Below are 23,910 nucleotides of genomic sequence, written 5' to 3'. Positions count from 1 at the left end.
TATTTTCTCCCATGGTCCTCCTAAAACGCCGATTTGGGGGCCCCTTTGGGACCCGACAGGCCCACCCCCACAAGGCCTTCCTCTCAACCAAATACCACCCAGTTATCAAATAGACCGCCCCCCCGCCCCCTCAGCCAGTCGCTATCCCAGATTGATCAAGGAATACCAAGCTGAGTGATTTCCATTACTACCAAGTTTTGCAATCAACATGATGAGGGCAGAGTTGGGTTGGAAGCCCCCTTTCCTCCCCCCCTCCTCCTCCTCCTGCACGCAGGGGGTATCTCTTCAAAGTGCCTCGGAAATAAGGGGGAAGGAGAGGCAGCAGTGTGCAATAAATCTTTTCTCCCTCCTGTTTCCTTATCATTAATAACATTAAACTGATCTCATCAAACAGAAAAGCGCTGCTGGAAGCCTCAACTGTTGGAGCTGTAAAATAACCGCGGGGAAAAGGGAGGGTCAATGTCAAAATATGAGCACACAGTGGGTTGGGACATTCACGCGTCACCAACACAAGAGTCATAATCTCTTGCAAGTCACCATGGGATGTCAGTCCCAAGTCCTGTACTTTTTATTCAACATCTTCGCAACATGCAATTAATCATTTATCTCATGTCAAATGGTAACTGAGGATAGACGACAATAATAAAAAAAAAGGGTCCTGCAATAGTACAGGGATTAGAGCTCCAAAATGAGCTCCAATTCGAGTATTCTTATTAAAAAACCGGGGTTATAGTTAACACTGTGCCTGCAGGATGCAGATCAGGGACAGCCGCCTTCTCAGGAACGCCCAAGAGGAACAGGAAAATGAGATGCATATTGCTCTGTTGGAGCAACATCAGATGTTTCAAATAAATTGAAATCAAATTCCAAGGATGCAGCCCATCCTTGGTCAATTTTTAGCCTGTTGTTGGGTATGCAGATGGATTTGTACTACCACAGGTTGTTAATTCATAACATTAAAGGTCTATGGATATGGAACCATTTCTGCTCTGATATGCAGGAGAACCAGAGAGATGGGCTTGGTGTAAAGATGCACAATCAAGGCAGTGTGTACCACATCACCAACAGGCTGACACGCTGGCTCTCATGAAGACGGTCTAGCGTTAGTTAAGCTCTGACTTGCTTGGCACCACCCGAAAGCACCATCCACACCAGCTCCTGGCCTCTCCTGAAGCTTCCTTTTGCAAGTATACGGAGGATTCGCGCTCATCTTCGCGCTCCTCCACACTTGCACCTATCTTTACCCGCTTCTTCACCTTGTGCTTTACCACACCGCCAACGCCCATTATCTCTTGCCTCAAATACCCTGGGCCCTCGCCATCGGCATGATGGCCGTCACCATGGTGGGGGAGCGAATGGTCCGCATGTTCTGCTACCCAGTCATCGACTTCACAGTCGACTTCAACTTCAATCTCTTCCGCCGCAAGACATTTATCTTCCCGTCCGCACTGCACGCCCTGGCAGGTGTCGCCAATGCCGGCGCCAAGACCACCGCCCAAGTATGAACTATATCGAGTGCGCCAAGAGAACACACGTCTATATGCGGTATCATCACTGTGTAATATTTGGCCACAAGGCCGGCATAGCCAGATTTCGTCACTGCATGAGCAAAAAGAAGGATCGAAGGATATTGAGGTCGAATAGTGGACGCCGTCGTCATGATGTTTTGATGCCTCAGAAGCGATATGGTCGGATAAAGGCGCCAACAAACATGCTGAGCACAGTCGGCGAAGGCGATTTTTCAAGATTGAGGTGCTGGGAGGTTTCATGGTGCAGTTCTAGTACTTGTCAGCGGTTTCTGATCAAGGTTGAACTCCGCGAGAAATACCCTGCAAACGATAGAAGTGCATCTGTAGCATTCAGCCACCATGTCCCGCGCACAACAACCTGTCTTTCCTGATGTTGTAGTCCGCGGGGAGCCCTGAAGACTAGACTCAGCAGACCCTCCAATCCCGATTGAGTCATGCCGGCAGCGTAACGTTTCCCGCATCAGCTGGCGCCGAGAGGTGAGCAATATCTCACGAATCTCGTGGCATGTCCTCGACAAGGCATGGAGAGTATTCAGGTCCACACAGCGAGCAATCTGCTTCACTACCCTGCGAAATTTTGGGGTCAATACCTGAGAAGCACAGCCTTAAATGAATGCACATTTTGCATACGGATAGCAGCTCAAAGCTAAAGCGAACTTTGAAGAAACGGGATCCAGACCACCCGCACTGGAGCTATCCCCGGCCTCGGCATCCACGCCTTCTGTCCCACTTTCATCAACATGGTCGGCCGATAAGGCGACCGGTATGCTAGTACCGGCTGAAGAATTCAGTGCCACAGCTTCCACCGAGAGCAAACGCTGCGCGTCTTTACTACTTTGAGGGGGGAAGGAAGCGTAGGCATCCCGCGCATAGTCCACGTAGATCACCATGGTTGCAGGCTCTGATCAGAAAGAAGGGGAAAACAACGAAACAAGGAAAAGATACCGAGACAAAAAGGGTCAATCCATCGTGATATTTGAAGATATGATGGATTGCTCACCGCCAGGGATCTGGACAGGTGATGTCAGCGAGGATGTTTGAGAGCAGGCCCCTGATTGACTTTCGCGTGCGGGAGAGAGAGGGCAGCAGCTGGAGAGCTGGACCTGCCAGATTAGATAAGCAGTTTGAGTCATCCAATCACGTGGGCCAAGTTCGAGAGCAACCCGCTAAGCCTAGAAAGAACTAGCGGTAACATTAGGCATTCCAGAACAACTCTGGAACCGTATCCAGTACCGGCGTATTCGTGCGATATCATTGGATGCCATCTACTGTAAGCACGGGCGGCGTCTGATTGTGGGGAACAGCACACCTGGCCAAAGCAGCGACTGCGGAGGGGAACATCAGGCATGTCGGCAAGGGGCGATTCCATACCCGCCGGTTTCACGGGCTCTCTCCGCGAGTATATATTTGCAATTCGTCCCCCATAGCTGAGTCATTTGGATTTGTCTTACCCTATATCTTTCCATCAAGAAACGGACGGAATTTCGAGAAGATAATAGCAAAAAAGGCTGGCCCAAAATGGGTTTGACGTGTCGGGATATCTACTCGGTGCCGGGGCTCCAGTTCGCTCCCTTTGCGAGTAGACGGAGCGTCGTCCACAGCACAACCGGTATGGTGGCGTGCACCCAGCCATTGGCTGCTGCCGCGGGCCAGAAGATTCTGGAGCAAGGTGGAAATGCAGCTGTAAGTAGATAGCACGAACCTCGATCAGACGCTTCTAGTTGATCTTCTAATGGCATATGTAGGATGCGGCTGTGGCTGTTGGTTCGTCTCAAGTGCAACCGATGCTGTCCAGTAAATTTCTAATTGAAAAGTAATGTACAGCCGCAGCATTGAATATGACAGAACCGAGCTCGACGGGCATTGGTGGAGATATGTTTTGCTTGTTTTATGACGCAAAGACCAAAAAGGTCTCTGCACTCAACGGTTCCGGCCGCGCTGCTGGAAACCTCACCCTGGACCAGATTCGAAAGGATATGGGCCTTGCAGCAGGTGAAACCGGCGGAATTCCCATGACCAGTGTCCATGCGGTGACCACACCGGGCGCAGCAGCCGGATGGGTCGACACCGTTGAAAAGTTTGGCAGCGGGCGATTAACCCTTGAACAGATCTTGAAGCCCGCGATCGAGCTAGGCGAGAACGGATTTCCAGTTTCCGAACTAGCTTCAAGTTTTGTAGGTTGATCTAGTTCCATCTTAAAAGGTGTGAGTGTATTTTGTCTGTTCTAATATGTGAACATAGTGGGAAGCATGCGAAGAGCCGATACGCAACGCTTCACCGAATTTCAGAGAGCTGTTGAAGGCCGATCCTGAAGCAAAAGACGGTGCTAGGTTTCCTTTGCCCGGCGAGATTTTCAAAAATCCAAATCTTGCTCAGACATTCCGAACTCTTGCGACGGAAGGAAAGGACGGTTTCTATAAAGGCAGAATTGCCGAAGAAATCGTCAAAGTTGTGAAAGACCTTGGAGGTTATTTGAGCCTTGACGATCTCAAATACCATGCGGAGACTGGCAGCCAAGGCGTTGAACCGATATCACTGAAGATCAATCCGAGCGAGATTGCGGGCTCAAGTATTAATGGAGGAGAGATCGAAATCTGGGAGCATCCTCCAAACGGCCAAGGCATTGTTGCATTGATGGCTCTCGGTATACTGAAGGAGTTGTCAAGGACTAGCAAAATCCCACATTTCACGAAGGAGCAACACAACTCCGTCCCATATCTCCACGCCGTAATTGAAAGTTTGCGAATCGCCTTTGCAGATGCAGCATGGTGGGTAACCGACCCTGACGTCGAAAAGGTTCCATCACAGGGCCTCATCTCGCCAGCCTATCTCGCCGAGCGTGCAAAGCTCTTTGACCCGAACAAGGCTTCGGGCATTGTGGATCACGGCAGTCCAGCACATAACCATTGCGATACCGTGTACTTTGCGGTGACAGACAAAGAAGGCAACGGCATCTCCTTTATCAACAGCCTCTACGGGGGATTCGGAACCTGCATCGTCCCCAAGGGCTGCGGGTTCCCCCTCCAGAATCGAGCCTCGAACTTTTCCCTGACACCGGGCCACCCTAACGTGATTGCCCCGCGCAAACGACCCTACCATACCATCATCCCTGCGATGATCACCAATCCAGAAGATAATTCGTTACACACCGTTTATGGTGTGATGGGAGGCTTTATGCAACCACAAGGTCACGTTCAGGTTTTGTTGAACATGCTAGCGTTTAAAGGCACTCCGCAATCAGCTCTTGATGCCCCACGGTTCTGTATTGGCGCTGGACACCCGAGATCCTCCCATGCAGTGGATCGAACGGTCTACCTGGAAGAAGGAATTGGCGAGTCAGTAGCCGAAGGGCTAAGACAATTGGGCCATCAGGTCAAGATCCTCCGGGGTTTCGAAAGAGCAATGTTTGGAAGGGGGCAAGTTATCAGATGCCATGTTGAAGACGGTCAAATGGTGTATAGTGCCGGGAGCGACCTTCGAGGCGATGGCGCTGCGTTTCCTGCCGTCTAATATGGGAGAAGATGGGGTGCAGGGCGCCGTTTTCTTTGCTTTTGGAGCTCCCCCAGGTTTTTTTTATTTTCCATTGGTGATTCCTTTTTGCTGATTAAAGAGTTTTTGTTTTTACCCCATACCCCAGTTCTCGACATGGGTACCATTTCGGATATTAGGTCATACATACTCCAGCGTTTGATTTCTCTCTCAACCTTCTAGAACAGACGGAGAGCCCAACCCTTCTGTGCCACGCGGGAAGAGCAAGCACAAAGAATTGCTTGTCGAACAGGGTTGCATCCGAAAATCAACTTCAACATTTTCTTAATCCATGCGCTGTTTCTTGTCGAGACCAACGATACTACGGAAAGCATCACTCCATTGAATCATCATATTTCGGCCAGGCCGAAACCCTTTGGTTCTTGCTGAGAATTAACGACAATTGGCGACTTTTCTTCTCATGCATGTTGCGTGTTCGGGGAAAAGCTTGTCGCTGGACCCATGGACCGCGAGCTTGCTTCCGCAGGTTAAGCGTTCTCGGAATGGTCCACTAGAAGGGGCTCTATGGGAGAAAGAATGGAAGATAAACGACGGATGTCTTAGTCTCGTAGGCAGCTTTCAAAAAAAAGAAACGAAAGAGAGGAAACCACGAGGAGCTTTTCGTTCATTACTTTGACTAAGCGCCGGGATGGGCGTGTGCGTGGACGAAATTTTTCCTAGTTGATATCCCAATCCCATGTACGGAGTACCCCTGCAACTAAAATTGTTAAGGGTGTCCCCCCGATCCGGCCACCAAGAAGGTAACTAGCTTCCTGGGGCAGGCACGTAATATAGGCTGTGAAGAGGATCTCGTCGACATTTTTCAGCGCCTTGGGTAAACGCATTCTTGTCTATGCATGCGTGGTGCTTAGAGTAGCTAGACTGCCGCGCGCTATGGCTAAGTAAGTATTTCGACAAGTTAACTTCGATTCTTAGGGAGTTAATAACTTGGTCGGGAGCCAGACCCATGCCAGTCCATTCACCTTTGAATCCCATCCTGGATCCAGGGCTTCAGATAGCGTCATAACCGCCTGTATGCGTGAGATCTCAGAGCAGATTTCATCCATGCCAAGCCCTGATCTTCTTCGTCGAAGATGGAGACTCCTTCTGCACCTCCGCGGGTCCTTTGCTGTTTGAAGAAAATTGGGGGGCGGGTTCCTTGAGTGTTATTAAGTGGCTGGGCAGGCCATCCTGTCAGTAATAATGAGAAGATATCCAAGAACAAGGGTCCTCCAGGCTTAAGGGAGTTTGAAGGCCAGAATGCTGTTCGATGCGAGACATGCCACCGTCGAGATCACGACCGTTTGTGGATGATGTTTCGCATAAACTGATATGATCTCCTCCATCCACCCGAAGCCTGGCAATTTGCGCCAAGTGGCGACGAGGTTCCTTTCCTCTATGGAACTGTATGTGTAGGGTTGCATTTTTGCTTCATGTCAACCGAGTCAAATGGCAATATTATCGAATGGCTTTGATCGAGTTTTCGCAGCTTTTGCGGTCAATGAGGCTCGGGGCAGATGGTCTCGCATGGATAGCGGTACATCATGAGGCGATGGGCCGTGGTTCTATCCAACGGCTGGAGGCTGTCAAGCGCATGTTTCAGCGGGAGAGTTGTCTGTTTTAACCCGTCCGGCAGTCATAAGATTCTGTGTGAACTCTAGAACGGAGGCTTCGAAGCCCGTAAGGCTGAAAGTAGGAGCCCCTTCAATTGATGTACCACCAGGCGACCGGTGCAAATGGAGATGCGTCTCAACGAGAAATGGCGTGCAGACAAAGAGGAGTCCCTCTGGTTTCAGAAAAACGGATCCATGATGCTCCCAGGGATGAAAAGTCGCGAAATTTGGAATAACAGCTCCAGTCATTTCCTCTGTAGATCGGGAGAGATGGGCAGCTTGTATCAGTCCAAGGGTTGTTGTCCATGTTTCTTGCATTATATTTACCAACTAACTAACTTATCGAACTGAACAAGTGGTTTCTGGGTGATCCGCAAGCCAAACTCCCCGCCAGCCGCGGCCCCTCCGCCAGTTTGCTAGCGAGACTGTTAAGTTATTTAGCAGGCCCGCGCTCCTCCACAACACACCCACATTGCATCTTCCATTCGCCTGCTCCTTTTCCTTTGCCGGCCTGGCGTTCGCACTTCCGGTGTGTTCTATTGGCCGTGGCTGTCCGTCTTTGGCGCCCAGTTGGGTCTCCAGCAAGCCTGCCAAGTATCTGCCCATCCCTAACTAGTTCATGCCTCTTCCCCCCCTCCGCCCATCCTGTCCGTTTTTTTGTTTCGCATGACTGAGAGCTGTTAAACGCCGCCCTCCCTATTGGATTCTTCACTCGCTGTCACCTGAGACACGAACGGGATCTCCCGTCAGCGCTGGGCTTTAAGGGGCGTACGACTTTCGTTTTTCTTCTTCCTCCATCGTCATCCCGCCCGCCCTCTTCTCCTCGCTGGACCAGGAGCAAGAACTCGTCCACACACGCTTACACGCTTTCTTGTCTGGATCAATTCTGTCGTTTCATTCTCGCACGGCCTCTCAGCAAGGGCCATAGCCTGAGTGATTCCCTCCGTCCTCAACCGATTCGATCTTCCAGAGCTGGTCATTTGGTTTTCATACATGTGATTCCGGTTACGCAACAATGGCAGATTTACAAGGACGCAAGGTGTTCAGGGTGTTCAACCAGGACTTTATTGTGGATGAACGGTACAATGTGACAAAGGAAGTTGGACAAGGTGCTTATGGAATTGTCTGGTATGTCGTTTGATTTTTCGTCGATTGTTGGGCGGGGTAGTCGTTTGGTCGTCGCATAGACATTGCGTTCACGATTTGTGGAAGACTTACTTAACCAATGCCCAATTTTCTTTTGGGGCCTTATGCTTGATGTGGATGAGCAAATTCTGACCGCCATGCGCTGCATCTTCTTAGTGCTGCATCGAACGTACAAACCGGTGAAGGCGTCGCTATCAAGAAGGTCACCAATGTCTTCAGCAAGAAAATCCTTGCTAAACGTGCCTTGAGAGAAATCAAATTGCTGCAGCATTTCCGCGGCCACCGCAATGTATGTTTTGGAAGCTTCCCTCGCCCAATTCAAAGCTTCGACAGGTCCTGACACTGGCTCAAGATCACCTGTCTCTATGATATGGACATTCCGAGGCCCGAACACTTCAACGAAGTCTACCTATATGAAGGTGAGGGCACCTATCGCTTCTGATTAACGGATTGTCTCGCTGAGAATGTAACAGAGCTCATGGAATGCGATCTTGCTGCGATTATCCGTTCTGGTCAACCCCTGACCGACGCTCATTTCCAATCATTCATCTATCAGATCCTTTGTGGGCTCAAGTACATCCATTCGGCCAACGTCCTACATCGTGATTTGAAACCGGGAAATCTTCTCGTTAATGCCGACTGTGAGCTCAAAATCTGCGATTTTGGTCTTGCTCGTGGGTTTTCCATGGACCCGGACGAGAATGCCGGCTACATGACTGAGTATGTTGCTACGAGATGGTACCGTGCTCCGGAAATCATGTTGAGCTTCCCAAGCTACACGAAAGCCAGTATGTCACAGCCCCCAAATAAAACAATACTTCGAACTTATCGAGTCTAACATAAAAACCAGTTGACGTGTGGTCGGTCGGCTGCATTCTTGCCGAATTACTTGGAGGACGACCTTTCTTCAAGGGTCGTGACTATGTCGACCAGCTGAATCAGATCCTTGGATATCTAGGAACTCCAAATGAAGATACCCTTCGCCGAATCGGGTCTCCCCGTGCGCAGGATTACGTTCGCAATTTGCCATATATGCAGAAAGTCTCCTTCCAAAGACTATTTCCGAATGCGAATCCAGAAGCTCTGGATCTCCTTGATCGTATGTTGGCGTTTGATCCATCATCGCGTATCTCGGTGGAGGAGGCTCTCGAACACCCGTATTTACAAATCTGGCACGATGCATCTGATGAGCCGGTTTGCAAAATCCCGTTCGATTTCCTTCATTTTGAAGTCGTGGAAGACGTTCATGAGATGCGAAAAATGATCTTAGACGAGGTCGTGGGATTCCGAGCACACGTACGACAAACACACCCTCAAGTCGGAAGTGCTTTGCCACAATCTGCATCTCAACAAACCAGCGTCCCGATACCAGAAGAGAACATCGGCGCTTGGAAGCAAGACGAGCCACGCCCTCAGGAGACGGTTCACAGTGGTGCGTTGCCCAATGACCTTGAAGCTTCCCTGCAAGGAGGCATGGATGCTATGAGATAGATTTTGGACTTTTGTTTGCAAAATAAACAAACCTGGTATGCTTGCTGTTGGAAAGACCAGTATGATTTCCGTATTTCTTCTGGCATATCATCCATATTTTTTGTTTAATGTTTTGGTTATCGAGCGGGACCTATGAGTGAAATTTAAAGGATATTGGATGATGAATACAATATATACAGAGTCAAGTATTCCCATATTGTCAACCGCACATATATATTCTCTCTCCCCCCTTGATGCGACCTGAAAGCTGGTGCCAAGAAGCGCAAATGCTTGGCACCCTTCTCCACTCCTCTGACCAATCAAAAAAGATACCGCCGACATGTCACGTGCCGTTTTCTGCCGTTTTCTATAAAAGATCATAGGCCCATTTCGCTGCAAAGTGAGCTCCATCGCAATTCTAACGAAGAGCTGTCATCCAGGCTTGCCTTCGCCCCTTCAGCCTCCTCCTCCCCCCTCAGTCCAGATGTGGGAACCGGTTACTCTCCCATTCAAAAACAATTCTCAGCCTCTACCTGCTCTCCCCACTCCAGACGAAATCAGGGCATGCGCCAATGTTATATGGGAGCGCTCAGCCGCCAAGGTTGTTGCAGTGAACAATGAGATTGTTGTCAAATTCGGCAGCTGCGTAGAGACCTGGGAAGGGCAGGCTTTGGTTTATCTTGAACGACATGCCCCTAAGATCCCAGCCCCTCGATTGTACGCAATGTATCAAGACCGCAATCAGATTTTTTCTGGTCATGCAGCGCGCACCTGGGGTGTCACTTTGACTTGATTTTGGCCGTCATTGACAGAGCCTGAGAAAGATGGAATTGTTGCCAAGCTCCGTCAAGTGTTTGATGCCATGCGGGAGGTTGAATGTCCATGGCCCAATTTTTTTGGAAGTTTGGACGGTAGTGGTGTGCATCACTACCTATTCTGGTGTCAGAAAGGCAGTGGCATCTATCTGGGCCCATTCAATAGTGAAGCTGCCTTTATTGCTGGGCTCACAGCAAACTATCGAGCCTCAAGCGAACGCAGAGGTTGCCCAGACTATAAAGCCCGCTTCTATGAAACCTGCCTTCCTCGTGTACTTCAAGGTCACCGGCCCACACTGACGCACGGGGATATCCAGCAAAAGAACATTGTGGTCGCAGAAAATGGCCGAAATAACCAAGGGGAGCGATCTTTTGACATCACCCTTGTGGATTGGGAAGCTGCTGGCTGGTGCCCTGATTTTTGGGAATTCTTTTGTGCCTCATGTGCACCCCCATTTCTATCCTGGGAGGAGGACTGGTGCTGGCGAATCCACGAATTCCTTCAAATATGGCCTGCCGAGATGGCTTTATTGCGGATGATGGACAAAGATTGGTTATAACTCGTTTGCCCGACAAGGCTTGTGGCTGCGAAGGGTGCTGGACTCAGGAAGAGAGTCTCGGCCCTTTGGTCATGTCATTTCAATGTTAGGTCTTAATGGGTAAATGTTTGGAAGATGTTTAACCAGTCTACCAAACCCCAGGATATGCCCTTCAGGGAGTCAAAAGCGCTCCTTTTCCCAGAGGCTATGCCGTTAAGATGTTATGAAGCTGGAAATTGTTATGGAGGTGCCATTGAACTGGTAGGGGAGAGAGCAAGTACTGGCTGATGATACCATAATAATAATTATGATGTAGCGCACAAAAAATAAATCCCACGACACAGGCTGTCTCGAATACCTATTGAAAAGACATCGGATTTACGAGAGAGTTGTGATTATCTGTCTTGGGATCTGAGACACGACCAAGATACAAAATGAAGTCGTGACCATCCACCCCGGTGATTACCTTTGGGTCGCTACCATCGGGTTGCTACCATCAGGTTTAGATCCACCCTGAGACATTTGAGCTTGGGTGACAGAGTACGTGGCTGGAGTTCTTCTATCAAGGACCACATGTATATACGCTGGAGGAGAGTGATGGGAGCCCCTGTTCTCAGGTAGTCTCATAGTCGGTTTACTCTATAAGACTATAATGAAAAATAATAATATCCATAGCAAGTTCTTCTCCCTCGAATCCTTCCAGGATCCAGCTTCAAGCCAAGTCGTGCAAAACCCCTGCATCACGCAACGCCGGAACTGCGTACAGATTCGTCCATTCATTACACTTGAACACCGGCCGCTGTTGCTCATCAGGCCCATAGGGATCTCCATTCTCCTTTGTCCAAATGATCTCATGCCTTTTCGTAACCGGATCTACTTCCCAAAAGTTGATCCCCTGTTGTTTGGGGGGAGTCGGCAAGGATCGCAGGATGGTGCTGATTTTCCCCGAATGGAAATCAGCGGAGAGAACCCACCCGATCTGCGGGTTGACATGCAAATGTATCGAATCCGCGGGGCAATAGTTGATTCTCTCCTCGTACCTCATGCCATGCGCTCCGATAATGTCGCCCGTGACATGGAATAGAGTCCCTCTTAATTTTTCTGGGTTTGCTTCGACAAAGACACCTTCGTGGTAGCGCTTGGCTGGATCGAGAGGATCATGGGCTGCAGTGTCCATTTGCGGCTGGAGAACTCGGTACCACTTTGGCTGTCCCTCGCTCTGTTGAAGCTGTTGGGGCTGCAAAGGCGGGGCATCCGTGTTGGACATGGTGACCGAGACAAGAGCCGTGAGGCGGCCGTTGGAGGGGTATGTTTGTACTGATTCTTTCGAAGTCGGAGGTATTAGCCATTGCTCAGAGGACATCACAATATTGAAATACTGACCATCAACTGGTTGGCCCGTTGAAAGCCCAGCGCCGGGCGTTCCTCCTCATACTAAAAGCGACTTAAACAAGCCATGAGTTGAGGCAAGAGTCCTGGTGATAGATATAACTGCTAGTTATGTATTGAGATGGATCGTCAAGGGTAGCCCGGGCTCCCTTCGCTGATTAATAGTTAAGGAGGTACGGAGTACTTCTTAGTCAACGCCCGAAGGTTAGATATATGCAGGGACATTTGCATATTTTGTTGAAGCCATATCTGCTGGAGGCAAGATGGTCACTCCAATGATTATATTCAAGAGTAAATGTAGCAAAGGCAACATAACTTGCTTGGAGAGGATTCAGGGTGTCGGATGCACAAGAAGAGAGGCATCGAGTTAAATCGACTCAGACAGCAGAAACTAGCCTAATATACATCGGCAGAAGAGGAGCCTAGGCTCGGATCTAGAAAGAGTAGTACAGCACAGTCCGCAGCTCACAACCACCCGTAGCGCATGCCTCGCTCTATTCTAACAGGGGTATTTGTAACCAAAATAGATGCAAGAGAGGAGACGTTTGCGAAGCCTACACATAAATTTTTAACAAAATCTGGTCTATATTTTATCTGGAATACCCGCCAACGCCGTGCTATGCAGGAAGCAAAACGGAAATGCAAATTTCGCAAGAAATGGTGCCCGGCCTTCATGAATGCCTCACACGGCGCATCCACGAAACGAGGTTCATAATAGTGTTTGGTCCCGTTTCCGCCCTCAACCATGCTTCTCCAGAAGCTCCTTCGCCTCGTTGATCTTCGTCGCGAGGTATGGACTGCCGCCGCGGTCGGGGTGGTTCAGAAGCATCAATTTTCGGTGGTTAGCGCGGACTTTGTCTTTGGTAAGTGTTCTCTCACTATATGCCGCACCGGATCCGTTAGCCTTGCCGCTTTGAAGGGAGTACTCGAGATCAAATGGAAAAATACGTACGAAAGCCCGAGTATCAGGGACGCCTCGCGACGGTTCATGCGGGGCTCGAATCCGCCTTTGTAGAACGCCTTCCCCCATCGCGTTGACACCTCCCCTGTAGCGACGAAAAGCGACCAAACCAGCACGGCCCTGGAAGAAGGTTTGTTAATTGTTTTCATTCTCAGAAGAACAATGATGAGCAGCGTGCCGAAGCAGGACGTACAAAGAAAGCAGCGGCGGCAACGCCAATGCCCACAGCAAGAACAGAAGTCATGGTGGACAGTAGGGTGAGTCTGCTAACACAAGACTGACAGATATTCACGACCTCCAAACCGTTGTCTCTCCCAGGAATGACTGACTGAAGAGTTGAAGGCGGCGATGGCAATCAAAACTTCTTTTGCCGTGAACCGCGCTAGCGACAAATGTGGCTTAGCGCTGATTTGTCACTTCAACCTCACCTTATCAAAAAATTCACTGCGACTGCGAACTACACAGGGAGAATCAACCAGCCCGCTTGAAGAACACGGTCTGGGCTGTGTGAGGAGACTGGGAGAAACAAACCGCTCATTCTAGGAGCAGGGGCAGGTCTGAAGAAGCAAACATGAGGTATGGCCACTCCTGCACTTTTCCGCTTCTACAAAATGCTGGATATCTAACCAAATTCCCAGAATCGAAACTTGTCACCTTTGCAGTAAGGCTCCCGCGTCATTCTTGCCACATATACTCGTTGGGTAACAGTTCTTTAAAGGTCGGCCCGTATACCCGTCCAAGGGCATCACTTTCGTCCGCAACGATGCCCGCCAATTTCGCTTCTGCCGCTCCAAATGCCACAAGAATTTCAAAATGAAGCGCCAACCGCGTAAGCTCAAGTGGACCAAGACACATCGCGCGCTTCGCGGCAAGGAGATGATCGTCGACTCGTCCCTTGTCCTCTCACAGTTTGCCAAGAAGCGCAACATCCCCGTGAAATATGACCGGAATCTGGTTGCGGCCACGGTCAAGGCTATGGAGCGGGTGGAAGAAATTCGGCAGAGGAGAGAGCGCGTGTTTACGAAGAGGAGGTTGGCAGGGAAGATTGCAAGAGACAGGAAGAGAGCGGAGGACCGGAGAGTGGTCGCCGAAGGAGAGCATCTTATTCGAAAGGAGCTGCAGATGCTGGAGAAAGGTGTGCCATTGGAGGAACAGAGGAACAAGAACGCTGCTGTCGTTGGCCAGGAGCGGGTGCGGCAGAAGAAGAAGACAAGAATGCTGGTGGATGGGGGAACACAGGAGGAAATGGATATCGACTGAGCTGTTGGCATTCACCTGGCTCCTCCGTTGGCATCTGCATTTTCTACTTTTGCTTTCTATATACCAGGGGTTTTTTTTGGCTTTGGTTTCTGCATGTCGACGACAATCATGTACGGGCGTTTGGGAGGATGGGCTACCGCTCTTACCTGCTGGTTTAAGATATAAAAAAGCGCTTCTCTTTTCCATGAACTCTTGATTATATGGCTTCCATATCAATCCTTCATTTTCCTCCTTAACCTACCAGGAATATCCGGAACTTGCCAGCCTTCCACGGAATCCTCCGATTCCAGCATCTTCCCCTCTTCCTTGTGTTGGGCCTAGCCCCCTTTTCTACCAGACACAACAAAACAAAGCCGCCCTTTTCCTTGATTCTCCTGATGGAAATTTCCTTCGCGACGTGTTGTTTACTGGCCTCGTGATTCCCCCGTGACCCTCGCTTGCCTTGATATAAAAATCCTTTGTGTGCTTTTCTTTCTCTTCCTCTCTCTCCCTTTTTCTTTCACTCACCGTTTTCACCATCCTCACGCGAGCCACCATCACCACCATCTCGAATCACCTCTCTTTCTCTCTCTTTCTTGCTCTACCGAGAGCTAAAGCTTTTGAAAGCTCGTTTTTACCTTTTTTTAACCCTTTCCTCTTCCTCTCCTCCTTCCGGGCCTTTTTAGGCAAAATTTTTAATCGACCACGAAGATGCTACCCGTCACCCTCGCGGCAATCATCTCCGTTTTAACGATCTGGGGATCGTTCGCTCCGGTTCCGTTTACGGAAATCCGCCCCCAGCTCAATTTAAAATGGAGGGTGGTAGCATCGACGAAAACAGTGCTAGTCGTGAGAGGCTGGTATGAGAGCGTGAATCTGGCGACATATTGCATCGACAGATTCGTGTGTCATCCTCGTCCATGCTTCCGACGCGTGGAAAACACATGCCTTGCCGAGCTGGACAGCCTCGCAAACCTGTCCTCTCACGACGCCTTCGAATTGGATTTGGCTGCGATGCAGAAGGCCTCTGTCCCCGTACCGACAAGAACCCTTCCCGTGCCGTCCCGTGTCGTCACCGTCGAGAGTGAACCGTCTGCCGTTCGCTCCCGTGGCGACTCCGACTTGAAAATGGGACAAGCCGTCTGCATCGTTGTGGCTTTGGTGTCCTCCTTGGTCAGTGGATTAAGCTTCGTGCTCATCAAATCGGGGGCTATGACCAAGAACCCCGGTAACCGCTTTGACGACCGACCGCCGCCGTGTGTCTATTTCGGCCCGTGCCAACTCTGGTGTCCCTGTTCTTGGGCCCATCACCTCGTTGGATGCCGTTAGCGACTTGATCGGCTTAACGTCGTCGTCTTCCACAAGCACCGAAAGCTTGGTCGAAGATTCTTCTGTGGAATCATCAACCAACGCGGCCGATAACAGTTATCGGGGCTGGGAACTCGTTCCATACACCGGCAACGTCTCTCTTGTGCGCGGAGCTGTTCCAACTTTAACCGTCCCGGTGTCCACCCCGAAGCAGGCAAAGGAAACTCCTCTGGTGGAACTATGGAAGAACCCAGTTCTCTCTAGAGAACTGAGTTTCCACCCCATTGTTTCCCAGGATTTCCAGAACCTGATTCTGGAGACACCGCGGCCCCAACAGCTCCTCCCCCCAGCGCAACCCCAAGAGCCAGGTGTCATGGATTCGACAGCCGAGTTGAACGTTTCAACAACTCCTGACTCGGCACCTATCCCAGAGGAACCTGTTGGCCCTCCCACGGTGGTATCATCCACGGAGTCTTCGCCCGCTGTTCTGCCCGTTGAAAAAGAAGAACAGCCCGAACCGACAACCTCCGAGACTCCAGCGGAGATACCAGCAACAACCGTGGAGGTTCCCGACACTCCACCAGAGTCCGCCGTCGCCGTCACCGCAGTCCCAGAAAGCGACAACTGCAACAGCAATGGCACCGAGCCTGCGTTGCCCAAAGAGGAGCAACAAGAACAACAAAAGCAGCAGCAGCAGCAGCAGCAGGAGCAACAACAACAGCAGCCGGAACAACGGCAGCCGGAGCAACAGCTCGAGCAACAACCCGAGCAAAAGCCGCTGCAAAAGCAACAACAAGAAGAAGGACCGCAAGCCGAGTCCGATAAGGAGGCTGGCGAAGCGGATCCCGCCGAAAAGAAAAAGCGACGGAACCGACCGTCAAAGAAAACCCGCCAGCGACAAGGACGGGCGCGCCTCCTTGCCGCTCAGGACCAGGCAATCCGTCAAGCCGAGGAGCAGGTCCAAGCACCTGCTTCCTCCAGCCAGTCTTGAGCAGCGTGCTGTGTGGTGTTTTTTCGGTTTCCTGTTTTCGAAATCCTGCTGCAATTGCTCTCCTCTTTCCATGCTTTCTGGTTGACATGGTGACAAATAATTATATCTTGGGCTCTTTTCCACCTTCTCGAATACTAATAACTTCATCACCGACATCAATTCTCTTTCTCACGTCTCTTGTCTCCGGTCTCGTCATGTCTTCGTCTCGCCATTTCGCCTTCGCCATAAATCACACTTTTATCGTACTTTACTCCCTTTTTAAAGGCCCTGCACCGGCAGGTTCCTCGTCATATTTCCAAAAGAAATATCTTCCAAAGACCGTTTTAAAGAGACAAGACGACTAGAGAGGTGGAAAATCCCCTGCGACGGTCCAACATCCAACCAAACTTCCCCTAATCCAAACACTTTTGATACCCCTATGGTCCATCTTCATCCGGATTCCTGTCCCTAAAGGATTTGCAGGTACTTTCCCTACTAACCACTCCATCTTTGTCAAGTTAGCGATTTCAACGGGGTGGAGAAAGGAAATCGACAAAGGGAAAAAAAAGATTCCTTCTGATACCAAGAGAACCAAGTCTTTTCGATTGGCTAGGCCTTCGTCGCTATTTCCCCTCTCTAGAAGTTCCAAGAGCAGAGTCTCAAGAAAGCGAAAAATGACTGCGGAGAAATGTTTTGTTGACATTTCTCCCTCTTTTTCGCCGTATTGTGCTCTCTTCCTGCCAGGCTTTGTGAGACGCGTGGTATGGAGTCGTTGGCCCTGCGTCTCGAAATTCTTGGAAACTCTGGGTTGACGGTTGGTATTCTCTTTTCAATCCTTCTGACGTTTTCCCTTCTTTTTTTTCCTTTGAGAAAACGCTCGCTTGACCGGGGTGGGGTCTTTGGCCGGGTTTGTCTTCTTGCCATCTCCTGTTATCTTCCTGGAATGGAACATCCTGGGTTGCGGGATCATGATGGGAAATTTATTACTTATCACTTTGGAAGTTTGTCGAAGAAGCACTTGTGTCTGGTCAACTAACGAGATGGATGTGTGTGTGGTGGCGTTGTCTTTCTACTGGAATAACCGTGAATCGAAGATTGCGACATACCGATGATTATCCCGACGAAGGGATCGATTAACCAACTTACCGACGGCTTCGGCCTATACTTTGGGGCTTGTTTTGGGGGATGTTCTCGGAGGGTGGAATGAAAGATGCCTACGGGCGTTGTTTTGGGTGGTTGTGTGTTTGGATTTTCCCTCCGGAGGGATTGGCTATTACCAGAGGCTTATGGCCTTGTCGTTGGGCGGTGTTTTGGGAGAGTATGAGGGTTGTTGAACGAAGGATGCCTCCGAGCAATGGTTTGTCGTGGTTGTGTGGTGCAAAGGAACTCCTTGGAGGGATCGAATTCGGCGGGCGTCGGCCTAGCTCTTGGGGATGTTTGGGGTAACGTTTTCGGGGGTTGGTTAGGGATGGACCCGGGGTTGTGGGAATGGATGCCTGCGGGCAGTGTTTGGTGTCTATGTTTCTGTTTATATCTTTTTTTTTTGTACCTTTTTTTCTTCGTTTACATTTATGCCGGGGTTTCTGTTTGTTTTGTTTCTTCGGGGCGGCGACCCCTTGATTGTTTTGACTCTATTTCTGTTATTTTCGAAATAAATCCTTAAAAGGATTTGAACGTTACTCCCACAACATCCTGGCAATGGTTCATCTTCAATCCGTATGTGTGTGAAAAGAGGCCAAGAGATTTCGTGATTATTCAAAAAGCTAATGCGGCTCCAACCAGAAAATGAAAAAAGAGGTATATATCGTTTCATTGTACATCGTATATCTGGCAAAGCAACGTACCTAGGGAATCAAAAAGCAAGACAACAGCTTTAAACTGCGAAAGGAAACAAACTATTCCCGCAACAAAAAGGCTCGAGTAGTTTAGAAAAAGCAAAAAGTGTCGTTATCCCAGTCCAAGGCGGGCAATCTGTGGATAACTGCCCGTTGCCGATTCCCCAGTTGCTGACGGGAACCCGTGTCGATCATCGATCGTCTTCCCCGTCTTGAAACATCGATCATGTCATCAGTGTTCAACAACGAAAAACAGGGAACAACGCAAGATGGTTCATTGGGTTTAGTAGGCCGTATACAAGTAAGCTAGCAGTAGGTCAATTACTCTTCCATCTTACCAAAAACCCCATCATCATCCTCATCCATGGGAACGACTGAGCCCCGATCAAAGTCGTCGTCCTCTTCCTGAATCGGTTTGACCTCGCCCATCTTCACGTCCCGCTCGTCCGAGATCTTGTACGAGAGGGGCGGGTTGATGAGGAAGGGGTTAAACATGGTTGGAGTGGATGAAGCGTCTTTGGAGGTTGTGCTTCGAACGTCGAAACTTCGTGCGGTATTGTGCACACTACCGCCAGCAAGAGTGTTGCTGCTCATGCTTTGGCTCAAGTAGCGAGCCGGTAAGGGCGGGACGGGGGGAACGTCAGAAGACATCACTGTTGGGCCCGTGCGTGGAGTACCAAAATTGCAGAGCTCAATGGCAGCGGCCAATCCCGCCTCGTCGTCATCCAGAACGCCGGTATCAGCCGTTGAGGGCCGAGTGTCTATGCTCGACTGGCGGAAGTGAGATCGAGCTGGCGAGTACGAGGGAGCACTGCCAGCAAAGGAACTCGAAGGAACGGACTGAAATGATCGCGAGAAGGCAGAAGATCCGAAGCGATGATGATCTGCCAACTTCGTCATGGACTCCTCCCCCATTGGCGGAGGCGTGGTCTCGGTCGAGCTCAACTCGTCACGCAGTTCTGATATGCCAGAGGCGGTTGGCGAGACGGAGGATCGATCCGAGTCGCCCGAGTTGGCAGCATCAGACTGGGCGGGATCGTCTTGGTTCATGTTCACGAGGACGGTCGCGGCTTCGAGGAGCTGGACTTGCTGATGCTTGGAGATGAGAAGTTTAGAGGTGTACGCCCACGCCGGGTCATGCTCCCACCTATCCTGAAGTGTCAATAACATTTGGCCCAGGCAAATTTAGACTGATTCACTCTGGGAACAGAGGGGAAGGGAAAACAAGGACAAAACTGAGTGGCAGGAGGCCAAGCAACCGATTCATGGACCGTGTGCACCACAGGTACGGGAGCAGTCCTGAATCGGTTGAGAGGCGCGCCAGAGGCATATTCCATCGACGAAATTGATGTAATAATGGGTGTTGGGACGATGGGGTAGCATTGAGGGACACGCACATATGCTTTGTTAAGCAGCTGCTATGCTTATACCCCTTCCCACACCGATCACACTTCAACTCAATCAAGGATCGCTTCCCTTCACCTCTCATCAGATGTGAGCCCTCGCTGGCGCGGCGGTTGCGGTGTTTGGTGCTGATGGGGCGGCTCGCGGAGGAGGTTTCTTCGCCGCTCTGATTATGATTACTATTACTATTACCCCCGGCGGCATTGGGCGAATGCTTCCGTTGCTGGGCGAGGTATGAGCCAAAGGCAGAGGCCGAGCCCATCGAGGTGGATTCGGAGCCGGCTTTTCGAGAACTGAGGCCTCGACGGTGGTAGGAGGTCAAGGGCACGCCTGGCGAGGCAGCGGATTCACCAAGCGCAGCAGCGACAGCCGTCATGTTGGCGGCGGCGGTGGAGGTCATGCTCTTCCGCCGGGTGACGCGGTGGTTTGTGTTGACGACGCCCAGGGATATGGAGTGGGAATGCAGACGGCCGGAGGACTGGCGAGGATGGGGCGTGGACTGGCCAAGGGGACGGGCATTGGAAGCTTCCTAGCCGGGGTGGGATCCAGGTTAGAACAGAGGACGGGAGGACGTAGGACGAAGCGAGATCTACCTTGTAGGACGCCATTGTTCAGAGCGAGGGGAGGGGTGCGGACAGGAGTTCGGGGGAAGTGGTTGGCAGGGACGAGAGGACAGGCGAGGTGGTGAGAAAGTCGGGGGGGAGGATCAGTGAGCGACCATGCACGGTAGAGGCAGAGGGAGGGAGAATTGGCAGCGAGCAGTGGGATGGAGCAAAGGCAGGCGAAGCGACATGTCCCGACGTGGTGCTGGCGATGAAGAAAGATGCTGTTGAGACGATGTCGAGATGGAAAAGATGAAAGCGAGCATGTGACAGCGTGCTGGCTGGTCGTGAGATGCTGCGGCGTGTGGATAGCAGTGCTACAGAAATAAAAAAGAAGAAAAAGCAAAGAAAAGCAGCCGGACAATTTAGCTGGTTATCCTCGATATTCATTCAGAAGAACAGCCATGTCTCTTGTCTGTAAGAATGGAATCGCCATCATCTTCGTTTCTCTCTCTATTCCACCTCTCTCTTCTTCTGTGATTTCCCAGTGGCAAACTTGCGGCTATCGATGGAGGACCGCCGATCCAGACTCTCTTTGCGGGGAGAAAAAGCAATGCAGCAGCTGACGAGGTGGCATTAAGGCTCCGTCGCTGGCAGTAAGCATCTCGCCCTGAACTATTCTTATAATAGTTCAACAGCATCCAGATCGATCGACAGCCAGTTTGACGGCGATGATGCCGATGATCGTGTTGGCGTCGAGGTAATTCCGACGCTCTCTCTCTCTCTATGTCTGTCTCTATCTGTCTCTTCTCTGCTCATTCATGTCCGGCTAGTCAACCCGTCACGCAGGCAGACTCCTGTATCACCGACTCGATTCCTCCGTGTCCAGTGATACAGAGCCTGCATCTCTCTCTCTCTCTCTCTCTATATCCTACTGATGTTATTTTCCGTTGAGCATGCATTCACTCTTCTACACTCTCTCAGCCCTCAGCGACATCTTCCCCTGATGCTCCACACAATTCCGCACTGGAGTATCTCCATCCGAGAATCCTGAAGAATGACGGAATCAATCGCACGCTCATGGCTGGTTCTCAGCATGACGTCTACATCAATGGACAGCGCATGCTAATGCTGATAAATTCCATTCCTCATACAGTCATTTTACATGGGTTTCCCAGCTCAATGCCCCATCGGACAGCCTGGCTGCTCCGTGCCCGTCTCTCCCTCCGCCCTCGGTGTGATCACGGCATCCCCGTTCTTCCCAATCTGTCGAAACATCTCCATGGGATCATTCCACACCTCAATCGACTGAATTTGGAGCTTCTCATTCACCTTGGCCACCAACAAGCCCTGGATGTCGATATCGCCCCCGTGCGCCTTGACCGTGACTTTCTCGCCCTTGCTACATATCCAGATGGTAAGCCAAACAAAAAAAAAATAAAAAAAATTGTCTGCAACAACGGCAAAGCAAAAGCGGAGAAAGGGGAAAAAATTCGTACTCGTTCATGCCCACGTAATCATTGGCCATCTTGCCCCAGTGCCTCCACTTGAACACCACCGCTGGCGGCCCGCTGTACACCTCCAGCACCTCCCACGCAAACGCTGGCATCATTCGCTTAAACGCCTTGTGGCTGGTCGTAAAGTCCAGCTTTTCCGGGTCATAGTACTGGTTGGACGGGATGAGCGCGTTGTACGTCCCCACCTCCAGCATATGAGTACCATCGCGCGCCGGCCCGCCGTTGAGGCCAAACGTGTAGCAGCTGGCGTCGACAGTGCGCCAGTCCTCGAGCCTGGTCTTGAACGACGCTTCGATCTCCCAGTTCTTGACCAGGTTCTCAACAAGACTCGGAAGGCTGCCTGGCTCGTGGTTGCGCGTTTTGCCTGGCATATAGATCTCAGCAACAAATACACGACAACGCCGGCATTCGTCGATAAGAGCAGCAACTCACCGGCTTCATAAACCTTCCTCGTCTTGGAATAATCTGGTGCCCTCCCATACCGCCAGGCAACGTCGTCCTTCAGCACTGCATCGCAATCCAACACATAGTCCGGCAGAGCAGGAGCACTATCAGCAGCAGCCATCGTGCCGATCTGAATCTCTATCTTCTTTTTCTTCTTCTCTTTTCTGACAAATAGATGCACCGCAAAGAAAGATCAGCAATTCAAAAACCAACCACGGAGAGACCTGTAAAAGAACGGGGGAAGGGGGAGAATATGAGGAAGATAACAATGTCTCTGCCCCCGCAAACGCCGTTGTCGCCTACATCCCGGCATCACACTATCTCGATAGAGGGAGAAACGGGGCCCCCGTTTTTAATACCAGCAAATCAAGACGAAGAGACCGTCCCATCCAGCTGGGCTTCTCGAGAGCAAAACAGAAACAGAAGCCGAGGGAGCGTTGGCTTGTAATATCTCGTCTCCTATAGGCATGATACCGGGCGTGCGTGTTTCTATTTAGGGGGCAAGTTCCAGGGGTTCATCGTCGTCGCTTGCGATATTTGGCAACATGCGCTGCTGGAAATTCAGACCGTTGCATCGAGACTCTCCTGATCCTTGCATGAGAGGAACGTGGTGGATATCTCTCCAGCCGTTGCCGCGCTTGGGAGCCCCCATCTTAATTCGGAGAAATAAAGGCGTCAAGAAAGAGAAAAAAAAAAAAAAACCACACTTCTATATCAGACCCCCCAGCCGCAGCATCACGTAGGACACCTCAAGGGGAAAAGACTTTGTTCATTTGCATCCTTGCAGCCGCGTGCAGCACGCTCGCAAAGCCCGGTGCATCACCCCTTCCAGGCGGCACAGCGACACACCCGAGCTTTGCCCTTCCCTTCGCCCCAACAGTTGCGGGACCCCTGTCCGCAGACAGTCCAGAAGGCCACCGCTCGTCTTAGCGTTGGATTTTTCTTCCTGCGCGCCGAGAATGCAGCGACTCCTGCGGGAATTGTGGATTGTCAAATGGGCTTTCACATCGAAGCTGATTGGCGCGGGGAGATCCAACTGTTGGTGCAAGGGCAATTGGGGGCTTGGGTGAGGATATCTCCATGAAATAAAGAATACTTGTTCAGCATGTGACGGATTTCTCAAGGCATGCAGATGAATGCCATGGTGGTCGTGCTATTCTTCGTCTGATAACCGGCTCGTAGGTGACAGTAAGGAGGAGGGGAAACACCCTGATGTCATCCCCATCACAGCCCCTCCAAACCTTCCCCAACCCTCAATCCCCAAACCCCCAACTCTCTCCCACCGCACTCTCACCTTCTCTCCTCCTCTCACTCCAAACATAAAAACCCCAATGCTCCCCTCCCGCATCCAGCCCCTTCGCCCCTCCGCTCCTCTCCTCCCTTCTTCCTCCCGCTCTCCCTCCCCAGCCTCCTCCGCCGAAGACCTCCTCTCCTCCTTCCTCCCACACCTCTACCCCGACGAAGCACCCGCCTGCCTGGGCAACCCGGGCCAAACCCTGCTCTACTACCTCTCCGCTCTTCGGCGACATCCGCGTCCTCGTCCCGGACTACGACTCCTCTAAACGGAAACTGAGATCCACCGGCAACCAACGATGGGAGAACGGGAAAGAAATTCGGTAAGGAAAGGGCAAAAATTGATTCGCCCATAATCTTGTTGGCGC

At 50.9% G+C, this 23,910-nt stretch overlaps 11 protein-coding genes across 11 annotated transcripts in view; 6 read left to right on the top strand and 5 right to left on the bottom strand.

Annotated features, from left to right (window-relative positions):
* Positions 1-1,103: 1,103 nt before the first annotated feature.
* UREG_06908 (uncharacterized protein) lies at positions 1,104-2,419 on the bottom strand (the record flags this gene model as incomplete). Its single annotated transcript, XM_002583895.1, has 2 exons — positions 1,104-1,506; positions 2,160-2,419. The coding sequence occupies 2 exons, from the start codon at positions 2,417-2,419 to the stop codon at positions 1,104-1,106; spliced, it is 663 nt and encodes a 220-aa protein (XP_002583941.1).
* Positions 2,420-3,047: 628 nt separating this feature from the next.
* Positions 3,048-5,039, top strand: UREG_06907 (uncharacterized protein; the record flags this gene model as incomplete). The annotated part of the gene is made up of 4 exons (XM_002583894.1): positions 3,048-3,212; positions 3,275-3,293; positions 3,354-3,703; positions 3,771-5,039. 4 exons carry the CDS (start codon positions 3,048-3,050, stop codon positions 5,037-5,039), a joined length of 1,803 nt encoding a protein of 600 aa, XP_002583940.1.
* A 2,646-nt stretch (positions 5,040-7,685) lies between these two features.
* UREG_06906 (mitogen-activated protein kinase MKC1) lies at positions 7,686-9,307 on the top strand (the record flags this gene model as incomplete). Its single annotated transcript, XM_002583893.1, has 5 exons — positions 7,686-7,798; positions 7,973-8,105; positions 8,169-8,235; positions 8,290-8,604; positions 8,667-9,307. 5 exons carry the CDS (start codon positions 7,686-7,688, stop codon positions 9,305-9,307), a joined length of 1,269 nt encoding a protein of 422 aa, XP_002583939.1.
* Positions 9,308-9,770: 463 nt separating this feature from the next.
* On the top strand, positions 9,771-10,661 carry UREG_06905 (uncharacterized protein; the record flags this gene model as incomplete). The annotated part of the gene is made up of 2 exons (XM_002583892.1): positions 9,771-10,003; positions 10,268-10,661. 2 exons carry the CDS (start codon positions 9,771-9,773, stop codon positions 10,659-10,661), a joined length of 627 nt encoding a protein of 208 aa, XP_002583938.1.
* Positions 10,662-11,352: 691 nt separating this feature from the next.
* On the bottom strand, positions 11,353-11,907 carry UREG_06904 (uncharacterized protein; the record flags this gene model as incomplete). Its single annotated transcript, XM_002583891.1, has 1 exon — positions 11,353-11,907. One exon carries the CDS (start codon positions 11,905-11,907, stop codon positions 11,353-11,355), a length of 555 nt encoding a protein of 184 aa, XP_002583937.1.
* An 861-nt stretch (positions 11,908-12,768) lies between these two features.
* Positions 12,769-13,234, bottom strand: UREG_06903 (mitochondrial import inner membrane translocase subunit tim-14; the record flags this gene model as incomplete). The annotated part of the gene is made up of 2 exons (XM_002583890.1): positions 12,769-13,110; positions 13,184-13,234. 2 exons carry the CDS (start codon positions 13,232-13,234, stop codon positions 12,769-12,771), a joined length of 393 nt encoding a protein of 130 aa, XP_002583936.1.
* A 569-nt stretch (positions 13,235-13,803) lies between these two features.
* Positions 13,804-14,250, top strand: UREG_06902 (ribosome biogenesis protein rlp24; the record flags this gene model as incomplete). The annotated part of the gene is made up of 1 exon (XM_002583889.1): positions 13,804-14,250. The coding sequence occupies one exon, from the start codon at positions 13,804-13,806 to the stop codon at positions 14,248-14,250; it is 447 nt and encodes a 148-aa protein (XP_002583935.1).
* A 690-nt stretch (positions 14,251-14,940) lies between these two features.
* UREG_06901 (uncharacterized protein) lies at positions 14,941-16,528 on the top strand (the record flags this gene model as incomplete). The annotated part of the gene is made up of 2 exons (XM_002583888.1): positions 14,941-15,485; positions 15,595-16,528. The coding sequence occupies 2 exons, from the start codon at positions 14,941-14,943 to the stop codon at positions 16,526-16,528; spliced, it is 1,479 nt and encodes a 492-aa protein (XP_002583934.1).
* A 2,135-nt stretch (positions 16,529-18,663) lies between these two features.
* UREG_06900 (uncharacterized protein) lies at positions 18,664-20,354 on the bottom strand (the record flags this gene model as incomplete). The annotated part of the gene is made up of 4 exons (XM_002583887.1): positions 18,664-19,494; positions 19,623-19,641; positions 19,794-20,275; positions 20,340-20,354. The coding sequence occupies 4 exons, from the start codon at positions 20,352-20,354 to the stop codon at positions 18,664-18,666; spliced, it is 1,347 nt and encodes a 448-aa protein (XP_002583933.1).
* A 1,113-nt stretch (positions 20,355-21,467) lies between these two features.
* On the bottom strand, positions 21,468-22,370 carry UREG_06899 (uncharacterized protein; the record flags this gene model as incomplete). The annotated part of the gene is made up of 3 exons (XM_002583886.1): positions 21,468-21,690; positions 21,788-22,169; positions 22,238-22,370. The coding sequence occupies 3 exons, from the start codon at positions 22,368-22,370 to the stop codon at positions 21,468-21,470; spliced, it is 738 nt and encodes a 245-aa protein (XP_002583932.1).
* An 838-nt stretch (positions 22,371-23,208) lies between these two features.
* Positions 23,209-23,910, top strand: part of UREG_06898 (uncharacterized protein) — a gene marked incomplete at both ends in the record, with an annotated part of 1,847 nt that continues 1,145 nt past the window's right edge. Inside the window, 3 exons of the mRNA XM_002583885.1 lie at positions 23,209-23,315; positions 23,374-23,427; positions 23,602-23,865. Coding sequence (XP_002583931.1) covers positions 23,209-23,315; positions 23,374-23,427; positions 23,602-23,865 — 425 coding nt within the window. The remainder of the gene's footprint in view (positions 23,316-23,373; positions 23,428-23,601; positions 23,866-23,910) is intronic.

Source organism: Uncinocarpus reesii, genomic scaffold, assembly GCF_000003515.1.
Source record: "Uncinocarpus reesii 1704 scaffold_4 genomic scaffold, whole genome shotgun sequence".
In the NCBI taxonomy this organism is placed as follows: domain Eukaryota; kingdom Fungi; phylum Ascomycota; class Eurotiomycetes; order Onygenales; family Onygenaceae; genus Uncinocarpus; species Uncinocarpus reesii.
The sequence above is the reverse complement of the archived record's forward strand: the minus strand, read 5'-3'. Positions and strand labels throughout refer to the sequence as shown.